General features: G+C 44.7%; 1 protein-coding gene across 6 annotated transcripts in view; it reads left to right on the plus strand.

Moving 5' to 3' along the window:
• The window catches only part of scyl2 (SCY1 like pseudokinase 2), an 81,688-nt gene that overhangs the window by 4,442 nt on the left and 50,068 nt on the right, over positions 1 to 27,178 (plus strand). For 2 of the 6 annotated variants that reach the window (XM_068050121.1, XM_068050124.1), the window contains exons 2-5: positions 8,073 to 8,267; positions 11,622 to 11,819; positions 17,644 to 17,801; positions 17,928 to 18,072. In XM_068050121.1, coding sequence (XP_067906222.1) covers positions 11,643 to 11,819; positions 17,644 to 17,801; positions 17,928 to 18,072 — 480 coding nt within the window. In that variant the 5' untranslated portion in view covers positions 8,073 to 8,267; positions 11,622 to 11,642. Of the gene's footprint in view, positions 1 to 8,072; positions 8,330 to 11,621; positions 11,820 to 12,084; positions 12,294 to 17,643; positions 17,802 to 17,927; positions 18,073 to 27,178 lie in introns of those variants that run through there. The other 4 variants (XM_068050123.1, XM_068050125.1, XM_068050122.1 and 1 more) reach the window with 3 other exon arrangements.

The following is a 27,178-nucleotide window of genomic DNA, read 5'->3' on the forward strand; positions in this document are numbered from 1 at the left end:
GTGTAGGATAGAGATTTTGAAGATGCAGTTTGCCTGTATTGCAATGCATTGCAGCAACGATTTGATTTGTATCATTGTGTTTGAGTTTGACACATACAGTGAAAATAAAGACTGCTTCTTCAAGTGTTTTAACAATTCACTTTAATTCATTGAGTGATAAAAGCTCCAAATTGGCAGCTGATTAAATTCTAAATGGTATCTAGCAGCAAAACAAAATCATGTTCACAGACTAACAAAACAATGTAAACATACGTAGACCCATTGTTTCTTGGTTGCTTTATTCCTCCTCAAAATAAACTCTTGTCAAAGGCAATGCAGCACCAATTCCGGATGTAAACATACATGAAAATCCTCCTAAAAACTCCATGCATATTTATGTGGAGAATTGGTGATATACTGAATTTCACTCCCTTTTTTGTGAATTAATGCCACACAATTGGTGGCGCAGTGGTTAGCACTGCAGCCTCACAGCTCCAGCGACCCGGGTTCAATTCTGGGTACTGCCTGTGTGGAGTTTGCAAGTTCTGCCTGTGACCGCGTGGGTTTTCGCCGGGTGCTGCGGTTTCCTCCCACAGCCAAAGACTTGCAGGTTGATAGGTAAATTGGACATTATAAATTGCCCCTAGTATAGGTAGGTGGTAGGGGCATTGTGGGGATGTGGTAGGAATATGGGATTAATGTAGGATTAGTATAAATGGGTGGTTGATGGTCGGCACAGACTCGTGGGCCGAAGGGCCTGTTTCAGTGCTGTATCTCTAAATAAATAAAATTAAATTATTGCGTAATCAAAGGCTCAGGTCAGAGAATAATTGTTTGATCAGGGAATTTTGGGATGGAAGGTGCCTCGTCAGTTTTATGCTGCAGAAAGCACCCAGCAATTTCCAGTTATTTTGCATTAGTGACAAAGTCTGATGTTTCAGTGTGTTATTCGCACTGTTTTAAAAATAAAATATACAGGCGACTCTGCTGTGGTATTGCTGCTGGTGAATCAGGGGAGATGTTAATTTTCTGTCCTCATGGCCACATAAAAGGTTCTCTTATCCTCGCACTTAGCACATCGGAAGGTGCATCTTGTGGCATTTGAACTAATGCGATAGATAATTTGAAAAATTAAAAGCCTTGAATGTGCCATTATTAAAAAAAAAGGAATTTAGTTTGTTGAAGCACTTACAATTAATATTTTATTATATATGTGTGTATAGGAGAATATTTTTAAATGTGTAGTCCTCTCATGGCTGATTTTGCTGTTCTACCCAAACTTAATGCAAGTTTGAAAAAAGCTACCAGCTCTCATATTTGAGCTAAAATTAAAAAGGCTCACAAATTGCTAATACAATTAATACATTACCATCCATTAGTATATCGAAATGGGTTTACGTTCTTGTAAAATAGTCTTGTTTGACAGTTCAACCAAATCAGAACTCAGTGATGCCATTGATTCTCTAGCCAGCGGAAAAGCCCCTGGGAAGGACAGCATTACCCTTGAAATAATCAAGAGTGCCAAGCCTGCTATACTCTCAGCACTACATGAACTGCTATGCCTGTGCTGGGACGAGGGAGCAGTACCACAGGACATGCACGATGCCAATATCATCACCCTCTGTAAAAACAAAGGTGACCGCGGTGACTGCAACAACTACCGTGGAATCTCCCTGCTCAGCATAGTGGGGAAAGTCTTTGCTCGAGTCGCTCTGAATAGGCTCCAGAAGCTGGCCGAGCGCATCTACCCTGAGGCACAGTGTGGCTTTCGTGCAGAGAGATCGACCGTTGACATGTTGTTCTCCCTTCGTCAGATACAGGAGAAATGCCGTGAACAACAGATGCCCCTCTACATTGCTTTCATTGATCTCACCAAAGCCTTTGACCTCGTCAGCAGACGTGGTCTCTTCAGACTACTAGAAAAGATTGGATGCCCACCAAAGCTACTAAATATCGTCACCTCATTCCATGACAATATGAAAGGCACAATTCAACATGGTGGCTCCTCATCAGAGCCCTTTCCTATCCTGAGTGGCGTGAAACAGGGCTGTGTTCTCGCACCCACACTTTTTGGGATTTTCTTCTCCCTGCTGCTTTCACATGCGTTCAAGTCCTCTGAAGAAGGAATTTTCCTCCACACAAGATCAGGGGGCAGGTTGTTCAACCTTGCCCATCTAAGAGCGAAGTCCAAAGTACGGAGAGTCCTCATCAGGGAACTCCTCTTTGCTGACGATGCTGCTTTAACATCTCACACTGAAGAGTGCCTGCAGAGTCTCATCGATAGGTTTGCGGCTGCCTGCAATGAATTTGGCCTAACCATCAGCCTCAAGAAAACGAACATCATGGGGCAGGATGTCAGAAATGCTCCATCCATCAATATTGGCGACCACGCTCTGGAAGTGGTTCAAGAGTTCACCTACCTAGGCTCAACTATCACCAGTAACCTGTCTCTAGATGCAGAAATCAACAAGCACATGGGAAAGGCTTCCACTGCTATGTCTAGACTGGCCAAGAGAGTGTGGGAAAATGGCGCACTGACACGTAGCACAAAAGTCCGAGTGTATCAAGCCTGTGTCCTCAGTACCTTGCTCTATGGCAGCGAGGCCTGGACAACGTATGTCAGCCAAGAGCGACGTCTCAATGCATTCCATCTTCGCTGCCTCCGGAGAATACTTGGCATTAGGTGGCAGGACCTCCAACGCAGAAGTCCTCGAGGCGGCCAACATCCCCAGCTTGTACACACTACTGAGTCAGCGGCGCTTGAGATGGCTTGGCCATGTGAGCCACATGGAAGATGGCAGGATCCCCAAAGACACATTGTGCAGCGAGCTCGCCACTGGTATCAGACCCACCGGCCGTCCATGTCTCCGCTTTAAAGACGTCTGCAAACGCGACATGAAATCCTGTGACATTGATCACAAGTCGTGGGAGTCAGTTGCCAGCGTTCGCCAGAGCAGGCGGGCAGCCATAAAGACGGGGCTAAAGTGTGGCGAGTGGAAGAGACTTAATAGTTGGCAGGAAAAAAGACAGAGGCGCAAGGGGAGAGCCAACTGTGCAACAGCCCCAACAAACAAATTTCTCTGCAGCACCTGTGGAAGAGCCTGTCCCTCTAGAATTGGCCTTTATAGCCACTCCAGGCGCTGCTTCACAAACCACTGACCACCTCCAGGCGCTTATCCATTGTCTCTCGAGATAAGGAGGCCAAAAGAAAGAAAAAAAGAATGGCTGAGCTGTTATGTGGTGTCAGAGGTTGAGTGTCGTAGATAAAGGCTGGATGACACGAAGCCTAGTATGGTAAGCTGAAGCCCAACCACCACGCTAAGGACGTAAAAGTTGGAGGAGTGGGGGGAAGTCATAGCCATTTATGGCACAGAAGGAGGCTATTTGACCTATTGAGTCTGTGGAAGGTTGCAGCAGCAATCTGATGGATAGAAATAGAGTCGTACAGCATAGAAACAGGCTCTTTGGCCCACCGCGTCCATGCCAACCATAATGCCTATCTATACTAATCCCACCTGCCTGCATTAATTCTATATCCTTCTATGCCTTGCTCATTGTGCGTCGGTGGTGGAGGGAGTGAATGCATCTGGACAGTGTGCCAATCAAGCGAGCTGCTTTGTCCTGGATGGTGTTGAGCTTCTTGAGTGTTGTTGGAGCTGCACCCATCCAGGCAATTAATTAAAAAAACAGGTGGACTTTAAAAGGTGGATAAGCATATTAACATAATTAGAAAAATGGGAGGGGGAAATATCTATTTAAAAATCAAGACAAATACAGGGAGCAATCATGCAGAATGATGGAACAGTTCATATTAGCAACATAATGCACAGAAGCATTGCGATATTAAAGAGACAAAGGATGTGTCAATAGCCAAGGAAGTGAGAGGCCTGGGGTAATGGGAGAGATGGAAAACCTGTGGGGTGGAGGGTTTGGCCAGGTTTGAAAAAGAGTGTGCAACTAAAGTCTGAAATCAGTGCTCAGGCCAGAGGGCTGCAGAGTGCCCCCAAGAAAGAACTGAGATTTTTCTGTTGAATTTCATTGGAACAGTGGACAAGGCCAGTGACAGAGGTCACAGTGTCAACTGGAGGAGGAATTAAAGTGGCGAACAGCTGGTAGCTAGGTGTTGTACTTTATCAGGAAATATCAGGATATATGCTTATCAGGAAAGACTGAACAGGCTTGCAGCTCTTTTCTCTAGAAAAGAGAAGGCTGAGGGGTGACCTGATGGGGTCTTTAAGATTAGGAAAGGATTTGATAGGGTAGACAGAGAAAATATTTCCACTGTGGGAGAGACCAGAACTAGTGGTCATAAATAAACGATTGTCGCTAATAGAATATCATAGAATAGTACAGTACAGAAGATTTCCAATCGGGAATTCAGGAAAATGTTCTTTACCCAGAGAGTGGTGAGAATGTGGAAGTTGCACCACATGCAATAGTTGAGGCAAGTAGCTTTGATGCATTTAAGAGGAACTTGGATAAACACATGAGGGAGAAAGGAATAGAGGATATGCTATATGGTGAGCTGAAGTGGGGTGGAAGGAGGCTCATGTGGATCATAAACACCACCATGGACCAGATGGACCAAATGGCTTGTTTCAATGCTGTGGACTCAATCTAACACCAGCGGATAGATTGGAGGAGTTCAGAAAAGCGTTTTGCCTACTCTGTAATTCTTTTCCTCATATGTAGAGGTGACCACACCATGAGAAGCAAGTACAAGATACAAGGTTAGAGGAAGTTTGGAAATTGATGTCTCATATGGAAGGAGCATTTTGATTTTTATTTAATAATGTTTATTTTCCTAGAACTAGATATTTTAAAAAAAAATATGGTTCACCTTAGTTTTTTTAAAAACGTCTGTGTACAGATTTTATTTTTCGTTTGGGGGATGTGGGCATCACTGGCTAGGCCAGCATTTATTGCCCATCCCTAATTGCCCTTGAGAAGGTGGTGGTGAGATTGACGGAACACATTAAGTGACAGATTTATTTGGAAGTTATTCAGTAGTTATTCCGTAGGCGAGGGAGCAGTACCTCAGGACATGCGCGATGCCAATATCATCACCCTCTATAAAAACAAAGGTGACCGCGGTGACTGCAACAACTACCGTGGAATCTCCCTGCTCAGCATAGTGGGGAAAGTCTTTGCTCGAGTTGCTTTAAACAGGCTCCAGAAGCTGGCTGAGCGCATCTACCCTGAGGCACAGTGTGGCTTTCATGCAGAGAGATCGACCATTGACATGCTGTTCTCCCTTCGTCAGATACAGGAGAAATGCCGCGAACAACGGATGCCTCTCTACATTGCTTTCGTTGATCTCACCAAAGCCTTTGACCTCGTCAGCAGACGTGGTCTCTTCAGACTACTAGAAAATATCGGATGTCCACCAAAGCTACTAAGTATCATCACCTCATTCCATGACAACATGAACGGCACAATTCAGCATGGCACCTCATCAGACCCCTTTCCTATCCTGAGTGGTGTGAAACAGGGCTGTGTTCTCGCACCCACGCTGTTTGGGATTTTCTTCTCCCTGTTGCTCTCACATGCATTCAAGTCTTCAGAAGAAGGAATTTTCCTCCACACAAGATCAGGGGGCATGTTGTTCAACCTTGCCCGTCTAAGAGCGAAGACCAAAGTACAGAAAGTCCTCATCAGGTAACTCCTCTTTGCTGACGATGCTGCTTTAACATCTCACACTGAAGAGTGCCTGCAGAGTCTCATCGACAGGTTTGCGGCTGCCTGCAATGAATTTGGCCTAACCATCAGCCTCAAGAAAACGAACATCATGGGGCAGGACATCAGAAATGCTCCATCCATCAATATTGGCGACCACGCTCTGGAAGTGGTTCAAGAGTTCACCTACCTAGGCTCAACTATCACCAGTAACCTGTATCTAGATGCAGAAATCAACAAGCACATGGGAAAGGCTTCCACTGCTATGTCCAGAATGGCCAAGAGAGTGTGGGAAAATGGCGCACTGACACGGAACACAGAAGTCCTCGAGGCAGCCAACATTCCCAGCTTATACACACTACTGAGTCAGCGGTGCATGAGATGGTTTGGCCATGCGAGCCGCATGGAAGATGGCAGGATCCCCAAAGACACATTGTACAGCGAGCTTGCCACTGGTATCAGACCCACTGGCCGTCCATGTCTCCGCTTTAAAGATGTCTGCAAACGCGACATGAAGTCCTGTGACGTTGATCACAAGTCATGGGAGTCAGTTGCCAGCGATCGCCAGAGCTGGCGGGCTGCCATAAAGGCGGGGCTAAAGAGTGGCGAGTCAGAGACTTAGCAGTTGGCAGGAAAAAAGACAGAAGTGCAAGGGGAGAGCCAACTGTGTAACAGCCCCGACAGACAAATTTTTCTGCAGCACCTGTGGAAGAGTCTATCACTCTAGAATTGGCCTTTTTGCCACTCCAGGCGCTGCTCCACAAACCACTGACCACCTCCATGCGCTTACCCATTGTCTCTCGAGACAAGGAGGCCAAAGAAGAAGATTCAGTAGTTTTGTAATGTACTGCAGCTTTAAGATGAAAGTATCTTGTTGGTAGTATGTCTCGTGGCTCAGTAAACCTATAGGCTAAATGACCTTTGTAACAGATATAAATAATCAAATACTCCACAACATTGAATAGTTCCTGCGTTGCTGGGGCTATGGAGGTGTCATTCCTGGAGTGCAATTAGCTAGTTGAATAGGTTGGATTCTGATCTTTGGGTTGATGACTTTTAGGGGTTAGAAGAAATCACTCAACCTTTTTAATCTCTGTTTGCCTGCCTCTCTCGTGTTTTAAAATAGGTTGTGTGGTCTGTGGAGTTAAGTTTGTCCTTTCATTCCTAGCCTGTGTTGTAGATTCAACTCTATGTCTTTTTAAACAAAGGCAGAGCTTGTGTTTATATATAGCATCTTTCTTGAGCTCAGGGCACTTCACAACCAATGCAATACCTTTGAAATGTAGTCATTGTTGAAATATAGGAAAACGCGGCAATCAAATAGCACACAGCAAGCTCCCACAAACAGCCATGAAATGAAATAAAACCATCTGTTTTAGTGACATTAGTTGAGGACTAAATATTGGCCAGCGAACCAAGGAAAGCTCCCCTATTGTTCTTTGAATAGTGCATTGCAATCTTTTACATCCAGCTGAGACTGCACCTCTGACAGTACAGCACTCAGTACCACGCTGAACTGTAGTCTGGATTATGTGGATGATAGTCTGGATTTGATTCTCACAAACTTCTGACGTGAAGGCAAATGTGCTATCACTGAGCCAAGGCAGAGACCATGGCAGTGTCATTTGTTTATGGCAGAACAGGATGCCAGTTTGAAAGAATGTTGTACAAGTGTTGCACATTCTGTGCAGCAATTTACATTACTGGCCCTGTTTGCTTCACCAGCATTTTGAATTTTGTTCATGGGGATGAAGCTTTGTTCGAGATCCAATTCTCGGGTGGGGTGGGGTTGGTGGCGTGCAGCAGTGTTGGGGTGAGTCAAGGGGATTATGCAATGTTGGGGTCAGTCTGAGAGAGCAGTGTTGGGGTCAGTCTAAGGGGGCGAAGCAGTTTTGCGGTCAGTCTGAGGGGGTGAAGGGTGTTGGGGTCAGTCTGAGGGGGTGAAGCAGTGTTGGGGTCAGTCTGAGGGGATGAAGCAGTGTTGGGGTTAGTCTGAGGGGGTGAAGCGGTGTTGGGGTCAGTCTGAGGGGGTGAAGCGGTGTTGGGGTCAGTCTGAGGGGGTGAAAGGGTGTCGGGGTTAGTTAGAGGGGGTGAAGCAGTGTTGGGGTCAGTCTGAGGGGGTGAAGTGGTGTTGGGGGTCAGTCTGAGGGGGTGAAGGGGTGTTGGGGTCAGTCTGAGGGGGTGCAGGGGCATTGGAGTCAGTCTGAGGGGGTGTTGGGGTCAGTCTGATGGGGTGAAGGGGCGTTGGGCTCAGTCTGAGGGGGTGAAGGGGCGTTGGGGTCAGTCTGAGGGGGTGAAGGGGTGTGTAGGACCAGCTAATTGTTTAGAGTAGTTTTGAAGAGTACAAATTTTCATTAACTTGCATCTATTTTAAAGTTTTTGAAAGTACAATGCAGAAATTTACTTGTGCTTTTCAGAAAGTTGAACAGCAGAGGAAATGTACCTGGAACTGATTGACTGGCTAACAGAACACACTTCCATTTTATGGTGTGAGCCAATAGACGGAATTTCTTAACAAGCCAGGTCAAGAGAGCTTTTCAAATATTTATGCACTCGGGCTGCATACAACCAGGGATCAAGGGATCAGTAAAACTCTGCAGATACCAGGAATAGTAAGTGCAGCCAGAAAGGGCGAGAAGCCTAAATTCGGCCTGTCAGCCTCAATAGAGCGCGGGTGAGTTAATGTTTCGGGTAGGGATCCTTTGAGTGATTTAGGTCGAATCTTTATTTATTTGTTTAGAGATACAGCACTGAAACAGGCCCTTCGGCCTACCGGGTCTGTGCTGACCAACCACCACCCATTTATACTAATCCTACATGAACCCCATATTCTCTACCACGTCCCCACCATTCTCCTACCACTTACCTCCACTAGGGGCAATTTACAATGGCCAATTTACCTATCAACCTGCAAGTCTTTGGCTGTGGGAGGAAACCGGAGCACCCGGCAAAAACCCACGCAGACACAGGGAGAACTTGCAAACTCCACACAGGCAGTACCCAGAACTGAACCCGGGATGCTGGAGCTGTGAGGCTGCAGTGCTAACCACTGCGCCACTGTGCCGCTATCAGTAGATGTGAGGTGTTGCATTTTGTTGAAAAAAATCAACAGTAATTATGCTCTTCTTGATAAGAATAGTAAACTTCCATTGCCACCAATAAATAAGAAATGATGGCTGTGTTTGTGGTGTATGTCCTACTTTCCAGCCAACCTACCAATGTTGCAATCCAGTTCCAAAGCATTGGAGTTGTTTGTTTTTGTATCCTGCATAGCGGTAGACCATAGAGTTGAGGAGGTGCTGTGAGGGGGAGGGCACAGAGAGAGGTGAAATAGTTTATTTGAATCTGTCTGCTGATATGGGGAAAGAGTTGGGGGGGGGGATGGTTTGGGGGAGCGGGACTAATCAGATAGCTCATTCCATTAGCAAGCACAGGCATGATGGGCTGAATGGCCTCTTTCTGTGCTGTATGATTGAGATGTTGGTGTTCGGATTTGAAATTTATCCAAGTGCAACTCTCCAAGATCTCTGCGCTCCTCTGATTCTGGCCTCTTGCACATTTCCAACTTGAATTGCGCCACCTTTGGCAGTCATGCCTTCAGCTGCCTAAGCCCTCAGCGCTGGAATTCCAGTGCTGAACCTCTCTGCCTCCTTCTCTTCCTTTAAGATGTTCTTTAAAACCTTCCTGTTCACCTAGCCTAGTTCTGATGAAAGGTCATCGACCTGAAACGTTAACTCTGTTTTTCTCTCCACAGATGCTGCCAGTTCTGCTGAGTATTTCCAGCATTTCTGCTTTTGTTTCAGATTTCCAGCATCTGCAGTATTTGCTTTTGTATGTCATCCTAAAGCTGCTTTAACCCAAGATTTGTGCTTCCTAGCAGAGGTGATCCAGTAGTGCATTCCTGTTGCTGATTGCTATCAGTAGATGTGAGGTGTTGCATTTTGTTGAAAAAAATCAACAGTAATTATGCTCTGGATAGGACTGCATTTTTTAACTTGCATTTATATAGTACCCTCAACATAGTAAAATGTTCTAAGTCGTTTCACAGGAGCGCTATCAAACAAAATTTAACACTGAGCTACTTAAGGATATATTAGGGCAGGTGACCGAGTTTGATCAAAGGGGTATGTTTTGAGGAGCATCTTAAAGGAGGAAAAGAAGTAGAGAGGTTTAGGGAGTGAATTTCCAGAGTTTAGGGCTCACGCAGCCACCAATGGTGTACAGCCAAGCAATTTTTTTTTTTAAACAATAACTTCAAAGTCAAATCAACTAAGAATTTATATCACCTTTCCAATGGTTGAAGGGTTAGTATCCAGTGGATAAAGATTTAAGGTGATTGGCAAAAGAACCAGAAGTACCGTGAGGAAAAGCATTTTTTACACAAGTGGCTTGGATTTACAATGTGCTGCCTGATAGGGCGGTGGAAGCAGGCACAACAGTAAACTTCAAAGGAGAGTTGGATACGTACATGAAGGAGAAACATTTGGAGAGATATGGGGAAGGAGTGAGGTGTGGGACTAACTGGATTGTTCTTCAAAAGAGCTGGCGAGGACGCCTGGGCCAAATGGCCACCTTTTCTGCCATACTATTCTATGATTCTTTAAAAAAAATGTCTGACTGAATGAGTGTTCTACATTGATAAAGGTGATGCTTGTTTGATTTATTTTACAGTGTTATCTTATATTGAATTTCAAATCTAAACCATAAATAGAAACAATATAGATTACATTTTTTTTTAGTCATCAGACCAGACACTTTTGATTCAATGAATAAACCCAGTGTACAGTATTGTAGCGGCTTTAGTACTGGGCTGGAAATGCCTGGGCTGGTGAATTCAAATTTCATCAGGCCAAGTTGTGAAACTGAATTCATTAAATCTTATCATTTGTAATCTGGCACCAGAAGAAAGATTGACAACTGCCTCAAAAAGGCAGATTCAAAAGTAACTTTCAAAAGAGAATTGGATAAATACTTGGAAAGAAAAAAAATGAGGGCTGTGGGGAAAGAGCAGGGGAGTGGCACTAATTGGGTAGCTCTTTCAAAGAGCTGGTACTGGCATGGTGGGCTGAATTGGCATGGGCTAAATGGCCTCTTTCTGTGATGTAAGATTCTATGAAAGCTGCCAGATTGTTGCAAAAGTGCAACTTGGGGTGTTATTCGCCAATGAATCATGGAATGGTTACAGCACAGGAGGAGGTCATTCGGCCTGTTGTGTCTGTGTTGGCTCTTGCAAGATCAACTTAGCTAGTCCCACTCCCCGGTCCTTTCCCTGTAGCCCTGCAAATGTTTTCTCTTTCAGATAATTATGCAATTCCCTTTTGAAAGCCCTAATTGAATCTGCCTCCACCACACTCTCAGGCAGTGCATTCCAGGTCCTCGCTGCAAAAAAAGTTTTCCCACATGTAACCTTTGGTTCTTCTGCCATTCGCCTTAAATCGGTGTCCTCGGTTCTCGACCCTACTGCCAATGGGAACAGTTTCTCCCTATCTACTCTGTTCAGACTCCCCATGATTTTGAATATCTCTATCAAATATAAAGACGGGTGGGGATGCGGTGGGAATATGGGATTAGTGTAGGATTAGTATGTATGGGTGGTTGATGGTCGGCACAGACTCGGTTGGCCGAAGGGCCTGTTTCTGTGCTGGATCTCTAAACTAAACTAAACAAATCTCCTCTCAACCTTCTCTAAGGAGAACAACACCAGCTGCTTCTTCAGGAAAGGGAACCTGCCACCCCTACCTGGTCTGTCCTACACTACATGGTTGACTCTTAATGGCCGAACAAGACACTCAGTTAAAAAATAAACAATTCCTGAAGGAAGCTAACCTAACTTTACCCCCGCCACTCATATCAGCCAGAGATTGACATTAAATGCGACATTGCCAATGGCAACTGCACCCTTACAACTAAGAAAACGTGGAGGTGTTTTTTTTTACTGATTTCCTGTTCTTAACCTCTTGCTGCAGGTAAGCTGTTCATCTGAAACCATGGAGTCAATGCTTAATAAACTGAAGAGTACTGTTACCAAGGTAACAGCAGATGTCACCAGTGCAGTAATGGGAAACCCTGTTACCAGGGAGTTTGAAATTGGGCGCCACATAGCTAGTGGTGGGCCAGGAATGGTGTGGAAGGTCTTCCATGGTGTAAAGAAGTCAACCAAGCAGGTAAATGTCTAACATTTTCTTCAAACACAAATGTTAAATTTTAAACTTTTTTAGCTAAGTGAGATAAAACTGACCTGAATAATTTCTTCATTGAAAGGAAATTTCTGTTTTGCTGTTGTATGGATAATCTTGTTTGAAGTATGAAATAAAAAGAAAATGGTGGTAATACTCAGCGGGTCTGGCAGCATCTGTGGAGAAGGAAACCGAGAATGTTCTGATGAAAGGTCACATACCTGAAACGTTAACTCTGTTTCTATCTCCACAGATGCTGCCTGACCCGCTGAATGTTTCCAGATTGGACGTCCAATCTCTACACCTCCATCCCCCATCAGGACGGTGTGAGGGCTCTCCGCTTCTTCCTTGAATAGAGGCCCAACCAGTCCACATGCACCACCACCCTCTTCCACCTGGCTGAACTTGTTCTCACACTGAACAAACTCTCTTTCAACTCCACTCGCTTCCTTCAAATAAAAGGTGTTGTGGGTATTGGCATGGGTCCTAGTTATGCCTGTCTTTTTGTGGGATATGTGGAACATTACTTGTTCCAGTTCTACTCAAGCCACCTCCCTCACCTCTTTTTCCGGTCAATTGATGATGGGTGCCGTGTCCCGCTCTCGCCCTGAACTAGAAAACTTCATCAACTTTGCTTCCAATTTCCACCCTTCTCTCACCTTTACATGGTCAGTCTCTGGCACTTCTCTTCCCTTCCTCGACATCTCTGGGGATAGGCTGTCTAATAATATTCATTATAAGCCCATCGACTCCCACGGCTATCTTGACTACACATTCTCACGTGCTGTTTCCAGTAAGGACTCCATCCCATTCTCCCAGTTTTTCCCTCTGCGACGCATCTGTTCTGATGATGCTACCTTCCACAACAGCACTCCTGACATGTCTTCCATTTTCCTCAACAAAGAGCTCCCCCCCCCCCCCCCCCACCCACCACCCCCTGCCACTGTGGTTGACAGGGCCCTCAACTGTGTCTGACTCATTTCCCGCACCTCTACCCTCACCCCTTCCTCTCCCTCCCAGAGTTGCAACAGGGTTCACCTTGTCCTCACTTTCCACTCCACCAACCTCGACATCCAAAGGATCATCCTCCGCCATTTCAGCCACCTCCAGCGTGATGCCACCACCAAGCACATATTCTCTTCCCCTTTCCTGTCAGCATTCCGAAGGGATCGTTCCCTCCGTGACACTCTGGTCTACACCTCCATCACCCCCGACACGTCGTCCCCTTCCCATGGCTCTATCCCATGCAATCGCAGGAGGTGTAATACCTGCTCTCCTCACCATCCAAGGCCCCAAACACTCCTTCCAGGTGAAGCAGCTATTTCTTCCTTCAATTTAGTATACTGTATTCGTTGAGATGGCTTGGCCATGTGAGCCGCATGGAAGATGGCAGGATCCCCAAGGACACATTGTACAGCGAGCTCACCACTGGTATCAGACCCACCGGCCGTCCATGGCTCCGCTTTAAGGACGTCTGCAAACGCGACATGAAGTCCTGTGAGATTGACCACAAGTCGTGGGAGTCAGTTGCCAGCGATCGCCAGAGCTGGCGGGCTGCCATAAAGGCGGGGCTAAAGTGTGGCGAGTCGAAGAGACTTAGCAGTTTGCAGGAAAAAAGACAGAAGCGCAAGGGGAGAGCCAACTGTGTAACAGCCCCGACAACCAATTTTTTCTGCAGCACCTGTGGAAGAGTCTGTCACTCGAGTATTGACCTTTATAGCCACTCCAGGCGCTGCTCCACAAACTACTGACCACCTCCAGGCGCTTACCCATTGTCTCTCGAGATAAGGAGGCCAAAGAAGAAGAAGATTCGTTGCCTACAATGCAGTCGCCTCTACATTGGAGAGACCAAACGTAGATTGGGTGACCGCTTTGCAGAACTCCTCTGCTCAGTCCGAAAGCATGACCCCGAGCTTCTGGTTGCTTGCCATTTCAACACCGCCCTCCCCACCCCTCTGCTCTCATGCCCACATTTCTGTCCTTGGCCTGTTGCAGTGTTCCAGTGAACATCAACACAAGCTCGAGGAGCAGCATCTCATCTTTCGATTAGGCACTTTACAGCCTTGTGGACTCAACATTGAGTTCAACAATTTCAGAGCATGACTGTCCTTTTTTTATTTTTTTGAATTTTTTTTTTAACCATGTGCCTGTTTTTCATGTTTGTGCTTTTGGGCAGAGCTGTTCATTATTCTACTATTAACACTCTCTGGACAAATGCTTCATCTTTCACCACAACCATTAACACGCTCTGCCTTTGTCCTGTGACATCTTTGTTATTTAATCTCTTCTTCGCTCTGCCCTATCGCATGCCTTCCCTTTTATTCTCTTCTACACCACCGCCCCCTTCACTTTGTTAAAACCTACTACTTTTCTAACCTTTGCCAGTTCTAATGAACGGTCACAGACCTGAAACATTAACTCTGCTTCTCTCTCCACAGATGCTACCAAATCTGCTGAGTATTTTCAGCACTTTGTTTTAATTTCAGATTTCCAGCATCAGCAGTATTTTGCTTTTATTATAGTGGTGAATTGCCAGCCCATTTTACATCTCAGTGACTTCAAATGGAAATGAAAGTGGGGAGAGATGTAAAATGGGCTTCTGACTCTCCATCACCCATTTCACACTACTGTACAAAGTTAGGATCTGCCCTAGCTTGTCTGAAAATGATTTTTAAATTCATTGTTGAGTGGGTAATTTTCTTTCTGCAAAGAATGGCAGCGAGGCTTAAAATAGATCATCTTGCTCACCCAGAGAGCTCAGGTAATGCTCCAGATAGAGTGAAAGAGCTTTCCTTGAACAGGTCTGTTCTGCTGCAGAACTGTTCAAAAATCTGTAATCTTGCTATTATATGAAGTATGGTTTATGGAAATAACTGTTCAGCTGAAGCATTTAAAGGTCTTGGTAAGACAGTGGAGTACATTACACTGAGTGAAGAATGCTGCTTTATACAGCTAGGTTTTTTTATTATTGCTTCCACTCCACCCACTTCTCCATCTGCACAGCTTTTGTATTTGTAGCTCACTATCTGCGTCCTGGGTCAAAGACATCCTCTTGGCCTCTTTCCGACATTACCACAGTGACTGTACTTAAAGTACTTAATTGGTTGTAACGCGCTTGAAAAGCTCTGTACAGATGCAATTCTTTTTTCTTTGCCTCTCCATGGTGCTCATTACTTCAGAACCTCTCACTTCTAAAATAAGTTCCAGTCCAAAGGTCTATTAGAACCTACTGTCCTTGACATACGAAAAACTGCTAAATCATGATGACAGTTAATATTTAACAGACTTAGGTATTATACAGCACAGTAAGGACAGTTTGATTTTTGAATTGGTGTCAGTGGAAATGCTCTTTTATAAGTGGCCATTTGTGCAGCATTGGTTGAATATTTTGACTTATTGTGAAGCTATTTTTTTAAAAAGGAATGAACACCACAGGATCACAAAGACCCTGAGAATTACTACTTATTCTCATTGATGGGATTTTTAAGATGCTGGACAGTGGTGTCTGGAGAAAGGGTGAGGCAATTCACGGCATTATGAGCAAAAGAAAGAGAGAGCTTGCCTTTATAATAGCGCCTTTCACAACCCCAGGACAACCCAAAGAGCTTTACAGCCAGTAAAACATTTTTGGGGTGTAGTCACTATTGTAATGTAGGAAAGGCAGCATCTAACATGCACACAGCAAGATCTCACAAACAGCAATGTGATAATGACCTGATAATTTTTTTTGTGATGTTGATGGAGCATTATATATATTCCAGGGGACCGTGGATAGCTCCCCTGCTCATCTTTGAGGTTGTGCCATGGGATTATGTCCAATTTGGAAAGCAAGGGCCTTGGTTTAATGTCTCATCGGAAAGACGGCACCTCCATCAGTCCAGCACTCCCTCAACACTGCTCCTCTGGCAGTGCACCACTCCCTCAGTACTGCTCCTCTGGCAGTGCAACACTCCCTCAGTACTGCCCCTCTGGCAGTGCAGCACTCCCTCAATACTGCCCCTCTGGCAGTGCAGCACTCCCTCAATACTGCCCCTCTGGCAGTGCAGCACTCCTCAAGTTGTTCTTTTCTTTTTTCAAGTATTTATCCAATACGTTTTAAAATAATTTAGTCTCTGTCTTGATAGCCACTTGTGATAAACTGTTCCATTTTCAATCAGCCTCTTGTATGAAAAGATTTCTTTTAATTTCCCCCTTTTCGATAGCCCTCAGTTGGTGCCTCTTGTTATCGATTCAATCAACCAGTAGGAACAGCCTTTCATTATTTGTCCTCTCAAAATTAATCATAATTTTGAAAATCATCTTCAGACCCAACCCCCCAACTCCCAATCTCCCTGTAGTAATATTTTGAGCCTTTGTTCAAAAGTATATCCTCTCATTCCTACTATTCTAGTGACTCCTCGCTATGTGCTTTCCATAGCCCCAGTATTCTTCCTCAAAATGAGGCACTCAGAAATTCACACTGTATTCCTACTGTGGCCTAAAGTCGAGTATAAATTCAGTATCAATTCCTTGCTTTTATATTCATTTCCCTTAAAGTTGTATGCTTTTAGTTTATTGTTGCTTTGATTTATTAGTGTGGGGGCGGCACAGTGGCGCAGTGGTTAGCACCGCAGCCTCACAGCTCCAGGGACCCGGGTTCGATTCTGGGTACTGCCTGTGTGGAGTTTGCAAGTTCTCCCTGTGTCTGCGTGGGTTTCCTCCGGGTGCTCCGGTTTCCTCCCACATGCCAAAGACTTGCAGGTTGATAGGTTAATTGGCCATTATAAATTGCCCCTAGTATAGGTAGGTGGTAGGGAAATATATAGGGACAGGTGGGGATGTGATAGGAATATGGGATTAGCGTAGGATTAGTATGAATGGGTGGTTGATGGTCGGCACAGACTCGGTGGGCCGAAGGGCCTGTTTCAGTGCTGTATCTCTAAACTAAACTAAACTAAAAAAAATCCTTCCCGACTATCTTTTAGTGAATTTCTTAACATTTTCTCTTTTCCTGTCTGGGTGGAGAATGGTTGTTGCGTGCTTGGATCACTTTCATTTTGATTTTGTTTTCAAAACCTTTAGAATTAAAACTGCTTAATTGGGACTCGCTGTTAAGAATTTAATCATTAGAATTATGCAGAACCCATGGGAATTAATTAGTGTCTCTGAGGATGTCCTCCTTAATTGTGCTCCAAGCATGACCAACTTCACACAGAGTTGCCTTCTGGCATAGGTTCATTGTTGTTACACTGCTACCCTGGCTATAACATGACTGATGGTTTAGGACCCAAAACTGTCATATACTAGTACATTAATAGAACTCTAAACCACCTACTGGTAATGCTGTTGGTGAGATTTTACTTGTGAAATCTCTGCTGAACAAAATGGGAGAAGTGTACGTTTCAAACTCTTTGTCAGTGCTAAAACAACAATTTGCGTTTATGTAGTGTTTTGAACATAGTAAAGCATCCCAAAGCGCTTCACAGGAGCGATAAAATTTGACACTGAACCACATTTTGGGAGATATTGGGACATGCGACCAAAAGCCTGGTCAGAGAAGCAGGTTTTAAGGAGCATCTTAAAGGAGGAGAGAGAGGTAGGGAGGGAACTCCAGAGCTTTGGATCCAGGCAGCTGAAAGCACAGGAGTCAATTATGCAGCGATGGAAATCATGGATGCATAAAAGTCCGGTATTGGAGGATGACAGCGATCTTGGAGGGTTTTCGGTGGATAAATCTCAAATCAGTGCACGAAAATTACTCATAGAATCGATCATACAGCACAGCATTTCAATTCGCTGGCATTGATTGAGGCTTATTCATCTTTTGTTTTAGGAAGTGGCTGTATTTGTTTTTGACAAAAAGATGATTGAGAGGTACCAAAAGTTTGAAAAGGACCACATTATTGATTCACTTAAAAAAGGCGTGCAGCAGCTAACCAGACTGAGACACCCACGTCTATTGACTGTGCAACATCCATTGGAAGAGTCCAGGTTTTTGAGATATTTATACATGTGTATCTGTATATTTTGTTTATTTTTCATGACCATTAGCAAAGGTTAACTTATTTTAATCAAACCAGTTTCTTTGTGGATAAACTGTCCAACTATTCTTTACAGAGACTGTTTAGCCTTTTGCACGGAGCCCGTCTTTGCAAGTTTAGCCAACGTCCTTGGTTGCTACAACCACCTACCGTCTCCTGTACCTGTGGAAATTAAAGAACACAAGCTTTATGATGTGGAAGTTAAATACGGTTTGCTGCAGGTGAATTGCTGATGCATTTATTAGGTATTCAGATTGGTGTGGTAATTGATGCATGTACTGCATGCCCCTCACAGTCCACTGTCTTAGTTGGGTGAACTTTTTCAGTTCTCAACTGTGCTAATGGTTGGAGTTCCATAGTTATATAAAAAAAAAGCAAGAGGTCCCACAATAAAATCTCCATGGAGTAAAACCTGATATTCTCAACTCATTACTTCCCTTTCACTGTGATGGCCGCTTACTGGTCACTCATGCAGCAATGATCATTAGTAGTTTGGACTGTGCTAGCTTATCGGTGAAAGGAAGAATTTACAATTCTTCACATCCCAAAGCATTTCACAGCCACTGATTTTACTTTTAAAGTGCATTCACTGTTGTTAGGTTCGCAAATATGGCAGCCAATTTGCACAGGAAGATTCCACCAGCAGCAAATGAATTTATAGCACTTAAAAAGACCATTCAGTCCAACCGGTGTTTAGTCTCCACACGAGCCTCCTCCCACTCTACTTCATCTCACCCTATCAGCATAACCTTCTGTTCCTTTCTCCTTCATGTAATTATCTAGCTTCCTCTTATACAGTCAGTGAATCTGTTTCTTGGCATGTTGGTTAAGGGAGAAATGTTGACAAGAACACTAGGTGAATTTCCCTGCTTTTCGAGAGTAATCTTTTATATCCTCCAGAGCAGGCAAAATCAGGCTTTGGTTTAAGCCAAGAAATGCTGGAAATACTCAGCAGGTCTGGCAGCACAGATGCTGCCAGACATGCTGAGTATTTCCAGCATTTCTTGTTTTTATTTCAGATTTCCAGCCTCCGCAGTATTTTGCTTTTATTTGATTGAAGTCATAGAGTGATGCAGCCCTTCGGCCCATCGTGTCTGTGCTGGCCATCAAGCACCTATCTATTCTAATCCCATTTTCCACACTTGGCCCATAGCCTTGCATGCTATGGCGTTTCAAGTGCTCATCTAAATACTTCTTAAATGTTGTGAGGGTTCCTGCCTGTTCCACCCCTTCAGCCAGTGTGTTCCAGATTCCAACCATCCTCTGGGTGAAAACATTTCACCTCAAATCCCCATAAACCTCCTGCCCCTTACCTTAAATCTATGCAGCCTAGTTATTGACCCCTCCATTCAGGGAAAAAGTTTTGTCCTATATACCCTATTTATGCCCCTCATAATTTTGTATACCTCAATCAGGTCCCCCTCGGCCCTCTCTGCTCCAAGGAAAACAACCCTAGCCTGCCCAGTCTCTCTTCCTAGCTGAAATGTTCCAGCCCAGGCAACATCCTGGTGAATAAAAGCAAAATACTGCGGATGCTGGAAATCTGAAATAAAAACAAGAAATGCTGGAACCAGTCAGCAGGTCTGGCAGCATCTGTGGAGAGAGAAGCAGAGTTAACGTTTCGGGTCAGTGACCCTTCTTCGGAACTGACAAATATTAGAAAAGTCACAGGTTATAAGCAAGTGAGGTGGGGGTGGGGCAAGAGATAACAAAGGAGAAGGTGTAGATTGGACCAGGCCACATAGCTGACCAAAAGGTCATGGAGCAAAGGCAAACAATATGTTAATGGTGTGTTGAAAGACAAAGCATTAGTACAGATTAGGTGTGAATATACTGAATATTGAACATCAGCAAGTGCAAACCTGAAAAAAAACAGTGGGTAAGCAAACTGAACAAACTAAGATGAAATGAAATCAATGCAAAAAAAAAGATTGTAAAAAAGAAAAAATAACTGAAAATGAAAGTAAAATGGGGGGCTGTCATGCTCTGAACATCCTGGTGAATCTCCTCTGCACCCTCTCCAGTGCAATCACATCCTTCCTATCGTGTGGTGACCAGAACTGTACACAGTACGCCAGCTCTGGCCTAACTAGCGTTTTATACAGCTCCATCATAACCTCCCTGCTGTTATATTCTATGCCTCGGCTCATAATGGCAAGTATCCCACTTGCCTTCTTAACCACCTTGTCTATCTGTACTGCTGCCTTCAGTGATCTGTGGACAAGTACACCAAGGTCCCTCTGACTCTCTGTACTCCCTAGGGCCCTAACATCCATTGTATATTCCCTTGCCTTGTTAGTCCTCCCAAAATGCATCACCTCACACTTCTCAGGATTAAATTACATCTGCCACTGCTCTGCCCATCTTACCATCCCATCTATATTGTCCTGTAATTTAAGGCTTTCCCCCTCACTATTTATAACACCTCCTCTTTGCTGACGATGCTGCATTAGCATCTCACACTGAAGAGTGTCTGCAGAGTCTCATCGGCAGGTTTGCAGCTGCCTGCAACGAATTTGGCCTAACCATCAGCCTCAAGAAAACGAACATCATGGGACAGGACGTCAGAAATGCTCCATCCATCAATATCGGCGACCACGCTCTGGAAGTGGTTCAAGAGTTCACCTACCTAGGCTCAACAATCACCAGTAATCTGTCTTTCGATGCAGAAATCAGCAAGGGCATGGGAAAGGCTTCCACTGCTATGTCCAGACTGGCCAAGAGAGTGTGGGAAAATGGCGCACTGACACGGAACACAAAATTCCGAGTGTATCAAGCCTGTGTCCTCAGTACCTTGCTCTACGGCAGTGAGGCCTGGACAAGGTATGTCAGCCAAGAGCGACGTCTCAATTCATTCCATCTTCGCTGCCTCCGGAGAATACTTGGCATCAGGTGGCAGGACCGTATCTCCAACACAGAAGTCCTCGAGGCGGCCAACATCCCCAGCTTATACACACTACTGAGTCAGCGGCGCTTGAGATGGCTTGGCCATGTGAGCCGCATGGAAGATGGCAGGATTTCCCAAGGACACATTGTACAGCGAGCTCGCCACTGGTATCAGACCTACCGGCCATCCATGTCTCCGCTTTAAAGACGTCTGCAAACGCGACATGAAGTCCTGTGACATTGATCACAAGTCGTGGGAGTCAGTTGCCAGCAGTCGCCAGAGCTGGCGGGCTGCCATAAAGGCGGGGCTAAAGTGTGGCGAGTCGAAGAGACTTAGCAGTTGGCAGGAAAAAAGACAGAAGCGCAAGGGGAGAGCCAACTGTGTAACAGCCCCGACAACCAATTTTTTCTGCAGCACCTGTGGAAGAGTCTGTCACTCGAGTATTGGCCTTTATAGCCACTCCAGGCGCTGCTCCACAAACCACTGACCACCTTCAGGCGCTTACCCATTGTCTCCCGAGACAAGGAGGCCAAAGAAGAAGATTTACTACAACACCGATTTTTGTGTCATCTGCGAACTTACTGTTCATGTCTCCTAAATTCACGTCTAAACCATTAATGTACACTACAAACAGCAAAGGTCCCAGCACCGATCCCTGCAGGACCCCACTGGTCACAGGCTTCCAATTGCAAAAACAACCCTCGATCATTAACCTCTGCCTCCTGCCACTAAGCCAGTTTTGGATCCAATTTTCCAAATTGCCCTGGATCCCAGGGGCTCTTATCTTCTTAACCAATCTCCCATGCAGGACCTTATCAAAAGCCTTACTGAAGTCCATGTAGACTACATCAACTGCTTTACCCTCATCTACACATCTAGTCACCTCCTTGAAAAATTCAATCAAGTTTGTTAGACATGATCTCCTCCTGACAAAGCCATGCTGACTATCCTTGATTAATCCCTGCCTCTCCAAGTGGAGATTAATCCTGTCTCTCAGAATTTTTTCCAATAATTTCCCTACCACTGATGTTAGACTCAGCGGCCTATAATTATCTGGTTTATCCCTGCTACCCTTCTTGAATAATGGTACCATATTTGCTGTCCTCCAGTCCTCTGGCACCTCTCTTGTGGCCAGAGAGGATTTGAAAATCTGTGTCAGAGCCCCTACTATTCCTCCCTTGCCTCACATAACAACCTGGGATGCACCTCATCTGGGCCTGGGGATTTATCCACTTTTAAGCCTGCTAAAACCGCTAATACCTCCTCCCTTTCAATGCTAATATGATCACGTATATCACAATCCCCCACCTGATCTCTACACCTACATCGTCCTTCTCCATAGCGAACACAGATGAAAAGTAATTTAAAACCTCACCTGTGTCCTCCGGCTCCACACACAGATTGCCACTTTGGTCCCTAACGGGCCCTACTCTTTCCCTGGTTATCCTCTTGCCCTTAATATACTTAGAAAACGCCTTAGGATTTTCCTTTATCTTGCCTACCAATGTTTTTTCATGTTCCCTCTTCGCTCTCCTTATTACTTTTTTAAGTACCCTCTACAATTTCAATACTCCTCTGGTGCATCCGCTGTTTTCAGCCCTCTGAATCTGCCATAAGTCTCCTTTTTCTTCCAGATCAAATCCTCTATATCCCTTGACATCCAGGGTTCCCTGGACTTACTGGTCCTACCCTTCACCTTTACGGGAACATGTTTTTCCTGAACTCTCACTATTTCCTTTTTGAATGACTCCCACTGGTCTGATATAGACTTTCCTACAAGTAGTTGCTCCCAGTCCCCCACTTTGGCCAGATCCTGTTTTATCATATTGAAATCGGCCTTCCCCCAATTCAATAGCTTTATTTCCGGTCCATCTTCGTCCTTTTCCATAACTACCTTCAATCTTAGAGTTAAGGTCACTATCCCTGAAATGCTCCCCCACTGACACTTCTACCACTTGTCCGGCTTCATTCCCTAAGATTAGGTCCAGTACCACCCCATTTCTTGTTGGACTTTCTACGTACTGGCTCAAAAAGCTCACCTAGATGCACTTTAAGAATTCTGCCCCCTTTAAGCCTTTTGCACTAAGTCTATCCCAATTAATATTGGTGAAGTTGAAATCCCCTACAATTATTACCCTATTATTTTTACACCTCTCAGAGATTTGCCTACATGTCCTTGTGCACCAGTCGCTGAAAGTAAGCATGCAGGTCCAGCAGGCGGTTAAGAAGGCAAATGATATGTTGGCCTTCATAGTGAGAGGATTCGAGTCCAGGAGCAAGGATGTCTTGCTGCAATTATACAAGGCCTTGGTAAGACCACATCTGGAGTATTGTGTGCAGTTTTGGTCCCCTTATCTGAGGAAGGATGTTCTTGCTATGGAGGGAGTGCAGCGAAAGTTCACCAGACTGATTCCCGGGATGGCAGGACTGACGTGTGAAGAGAGATTGGGTTGATTAGGCTTGTATTCACTAGAGTTTAGAAGAATGAGAGGGGATCTCATAGAAACCTACAAAATTCTAGAACTGGACAGACTAAATGCAGGAAGGATGTTTCCGATGGCGGGGGAGTGCAGGACCAGGGGTCACAGTCTAAGGATAAGGGGTAAGCCATTTAGGACGGAGATGAGGAGAGATTTCTTCACCCAGAGAGTGGTGAACCTGTGGAATTCTCTACCATGGAAAGCAGTTGAGACCAAATCATTAAATATATTCAAGAAAGAGTTAGATATAGTTCTTAGGGCTAAAGGGATCAAGGGATACGGGGAGAAAGCGGGAACAGGTTAATGAGTTTGAATGATCAGCCATGATCGTATTGAATGGCGGAGCAGGCGCAAAGGGCTGAATGGCCTACTCCTATTTTTCTATGTTATATACCTGCTCCTCTATCTCTCCCTGACTGTTTGGAGGCCTGTAGTACACTCCCAGCAAAGTGATTGCCCCCTTTTTGTTTTTAAGTTCCACCCATATGGCCTCCTTTGAGGAACCTTCTAAGATATCATCTCTCCTTACTGCTGTAATTGACTCCTTAATCTATAGTGCAATGCTACCTCCTTTTTTATACCCCCCCCCTCCCACCCGCCTCCCCGCCACGCTTGAAAATTCTATAAACTGGAATATTGAGCTGCCAGTCCTGCCCTTCCGTCAACCATGTCTCTGTGATAGCAATAATATCATATTCCCATGTGTTAATCAATGCCCTCAGTTCATCTGCCTTACTAGTAAGACTCCTTGCCTTAAAATAGATGCAATCCAGCCTTGCATTATTCACTTGTGCCTTAACAGGTCTATACTTGCTCTGCCTTCCGGACTGACAGTTTCTCTTCTATGTTTGGCTGTGCATCACCCCCTACTGTACCTCCACTCTGTATCCCAACCCTCTGCCAAATTAATTTAAACCCCGCCCCTCCCCCCACCGACAGCACTAGCAAACCTCCCAGCAAGGATGTTGGTCCCATTCCGGTTCAGGTGCAACCCATCCAACTTGTACAGGTCCCACCTTCGCCAGAAACAGACCCAGATTTCCAGGAAACTAAAGCCCTCCCTCCTGCACCATCTCTTCAGGCACACGTTCACCTGCTCTATCCTCTTGTTGCTATACTCACTAGTATGTGGCACCGGGAGTAATCCAGAGATTACAACATTTGAGGTCCTGCTTTTTAATCTGCTACCTAGCTCCCTAAATTCTTGTTGCAGGCCCTCATCCCTCTTTCAACCTATGTCATTGGTACCAATGTGAACCACGACCTCTGACTGTTCACCCTCCCCGTTCAGAATTTCCTGCAGCCGCTCCTTGACATCCTTGATCCAAGCACCAGGGAGGCAACATACCATCCTGGAATCTCGTTTACGGCCACAGAAACCCCTATCTGTACCCCTAACGATAGAATGCTCTATCACTACAGGGGAGGCGTTGACGTAGTGGTATTGTCACTGGACTAGTAGTCCAAAGACATGTTGTTCTGGTATTGCTCTGGCGACATAGGTTCCAATCCCACCACAGCAGAAGGTGGAATTTGAATTTAATTCATAAATCTGGAATTTAAAAATAAAGTTGGTCCAGTGATGACCATGAAACCATTGTCGATTGTTGTAAAAATCCATCTGGTTCACTAATGTCCTTTAGGGAAGGATATCTGCTGTCCTTACCTGGTCTGGCCTACATGTGACTCCAGACCCACAGCAATGTGGTTGACTCTTAACTGCCCTCTGAAATGGCCTAGCAAGCAATCAGTCCAGGCAATTAGGGATGGGCAATAAATGCTGGCTTGGCCAGTGACGCCCACATCCCATGAACGAATTAATAAAAAAACTATAGCTCTCCCACCCTTTTTCCTCCCCTCCTGTGCAGCTGAGCCACCCGTGGTGCCCCAGATTTGGCTCTTGCTGCATTCCTGAGAAGCTATCTTCCCCCAACAGTATCCAAAGCGGAAAATCTGTTAGAGAGGGAGATGGACCCAGGGGCCTCCTGCACTACCTGCCTAGTTCTTCTCCACTGCATGGCGGTCACCCATTCCCTTTCTGCCTGAGCAGTCTTTACCTCTAGTGTGACCACCTCCCTGTACGTGCTATCCACAATTATCTCAGCCTCGCGAATGCTCCAGTGTCTCCAGCCGCCACTCCAGATCCGAGGATTTTGAATAGCTGCAGCTGGAGACACTTCCTGCACACGTGTTCACCCTGGACACTGGAAGTGTCCCTGACTTCCCACAGTGCACAGGAGGAGCACTCCACGCTGCTGAGCTGCCCTGCCATGACTTGCCCTTAATTTACTCCCTTAAATTACTCAAAAATTTGAGATTATTTACATTAGGGACCCTGATTCCTTTAAAACCATTACTTACTATATAAAAAAAATTAGTAATAATTACTAGGAATTGTTAATAAGTTACACATTTAAAAAAACGCACTTTTGTAGTACTAACCTTATCACTTGTGAGGTAGGTTTTGAGGTTTTTTTTTAAAACAAAGAACTTTCTTCCCTGATTTTTTAAAGCTATTTACAGGCAATAACAGCTGTTACTTACCCAACCAATCAGCTTACAGATTTTCCGTGATGCCACTGTAAATCTTTTTCTCCTCTTTTGAAACTCAGCGCGCGGAGACACAGACTTCGCTTATTCAGAGGGCACCTCCTCAGTAGTGCACTCATGCACAGATTATGTGCTCATGTCTCTGGATTGGGACTTGAGCCCACGACTTTGCTCAGAGGCGAGAGTCCTATTACTAAGCCAAGGCTGATGCTATAGGAGAATATTAACTTATGGTAATCCACACAAAATGAAACATGATGTTCCTTTTCTAAAATGAAACGGTGTAATGTGTGGAAGGATTAGTTGTTAAATTGCAACACCTCATGAAATGATCTGAGTGAGATGTAACGCTTGTATAAGGTTTGTAATAGCGAGTGCAGTCCATCCAGTGTTACTCTCCTCTAATGTAATAATTCGAGACAGTATAATTATATGCATATAGTCCAAATAGAAATAGCAAGAATCAACAAATCATACAGCACAGAAGGGCAGCAGTTACCCTTCTAATGGCAATTAAGGATGGGCAATAACGGCGATGCCCACATCCAAGAATGAATAATAATGAGGCCATTCAGCCCATCACATCATTTATGTGGTATCATCGCTGGAAAGTATCCCAAATTGCTTCACAATTAATTACTTCAGAGTGTAGTTGCTGTTTTATAAGCAACTGCAGCAGCTGTTTTGTGTACAGCCAGATCCCCACACAGCATTTGAGGTGAATGACCAGTTGAATTGTTTAACATTTTTGATGTTGTTAGTGAGGGCGAAATGTTTGTCAGGGGCTGTTTTTTGAATAGCAGCGTGGAATCATCTGAATCACTAAAATCGATTGGCTTGGTTTAACATTTCACCCTTAATCATGTGGTCATCCTGAAAAGAAATCCTGGTGGTTCAACACTTGCTCGTTCTGTTTAGTGCAGATCAAATGCTGCTCACAATACATAATATATAAAAAATCACAGCAATAATCTAAGGGATATTAAGATTAATAACCAATGAAAAAGATAAGAAACAAAAAGCAATAGCCAAGTCAACCCAACACTTCCTTCCCAGTCCATAAATTACTTTTAAAAGTGAATTAGATAGTTGCTTGATGAGGAGGAATATTAAAACATATGCAGCTAGAGCAGAAGAGTGGGATTCGTAAACTTGCACCTCCTTCCTACTGGATGTGAACTGAGAATTTATAAAAAGACACCTCATTGATGATATTACACATATGACTCCATTTGCGCAACAGTGCACAGCATTGTATGCACGTTTTTTCCATTAGCGATTGCTTCTAAGACTAGTGATTTAATTTACCTCCTGATGGCTCCATTTAAAATGGGTCAGCAACAGGTATGACAATACATAATAAGTCTGCGTGCTCTTTCTGCCACCTTTTTCGTTATAAACTCCAACATA

Source organism: Heterodontus francisci, chromosome 18 (genome assembly GCF_036365525.1).
Source record: "Heterodontus francisci isolate sHetFra1 chromosome 18, sHetFra1.hap1, whole genome shotgun sequence".
Taxonomy (NCBI): domain Eukaryota; kingdom Metazoa; phylum Chordata; class Chondrichthyes; order Heterodontiformes; family Heterodontidae; genus Heterodontus; species Heterodontus francisci.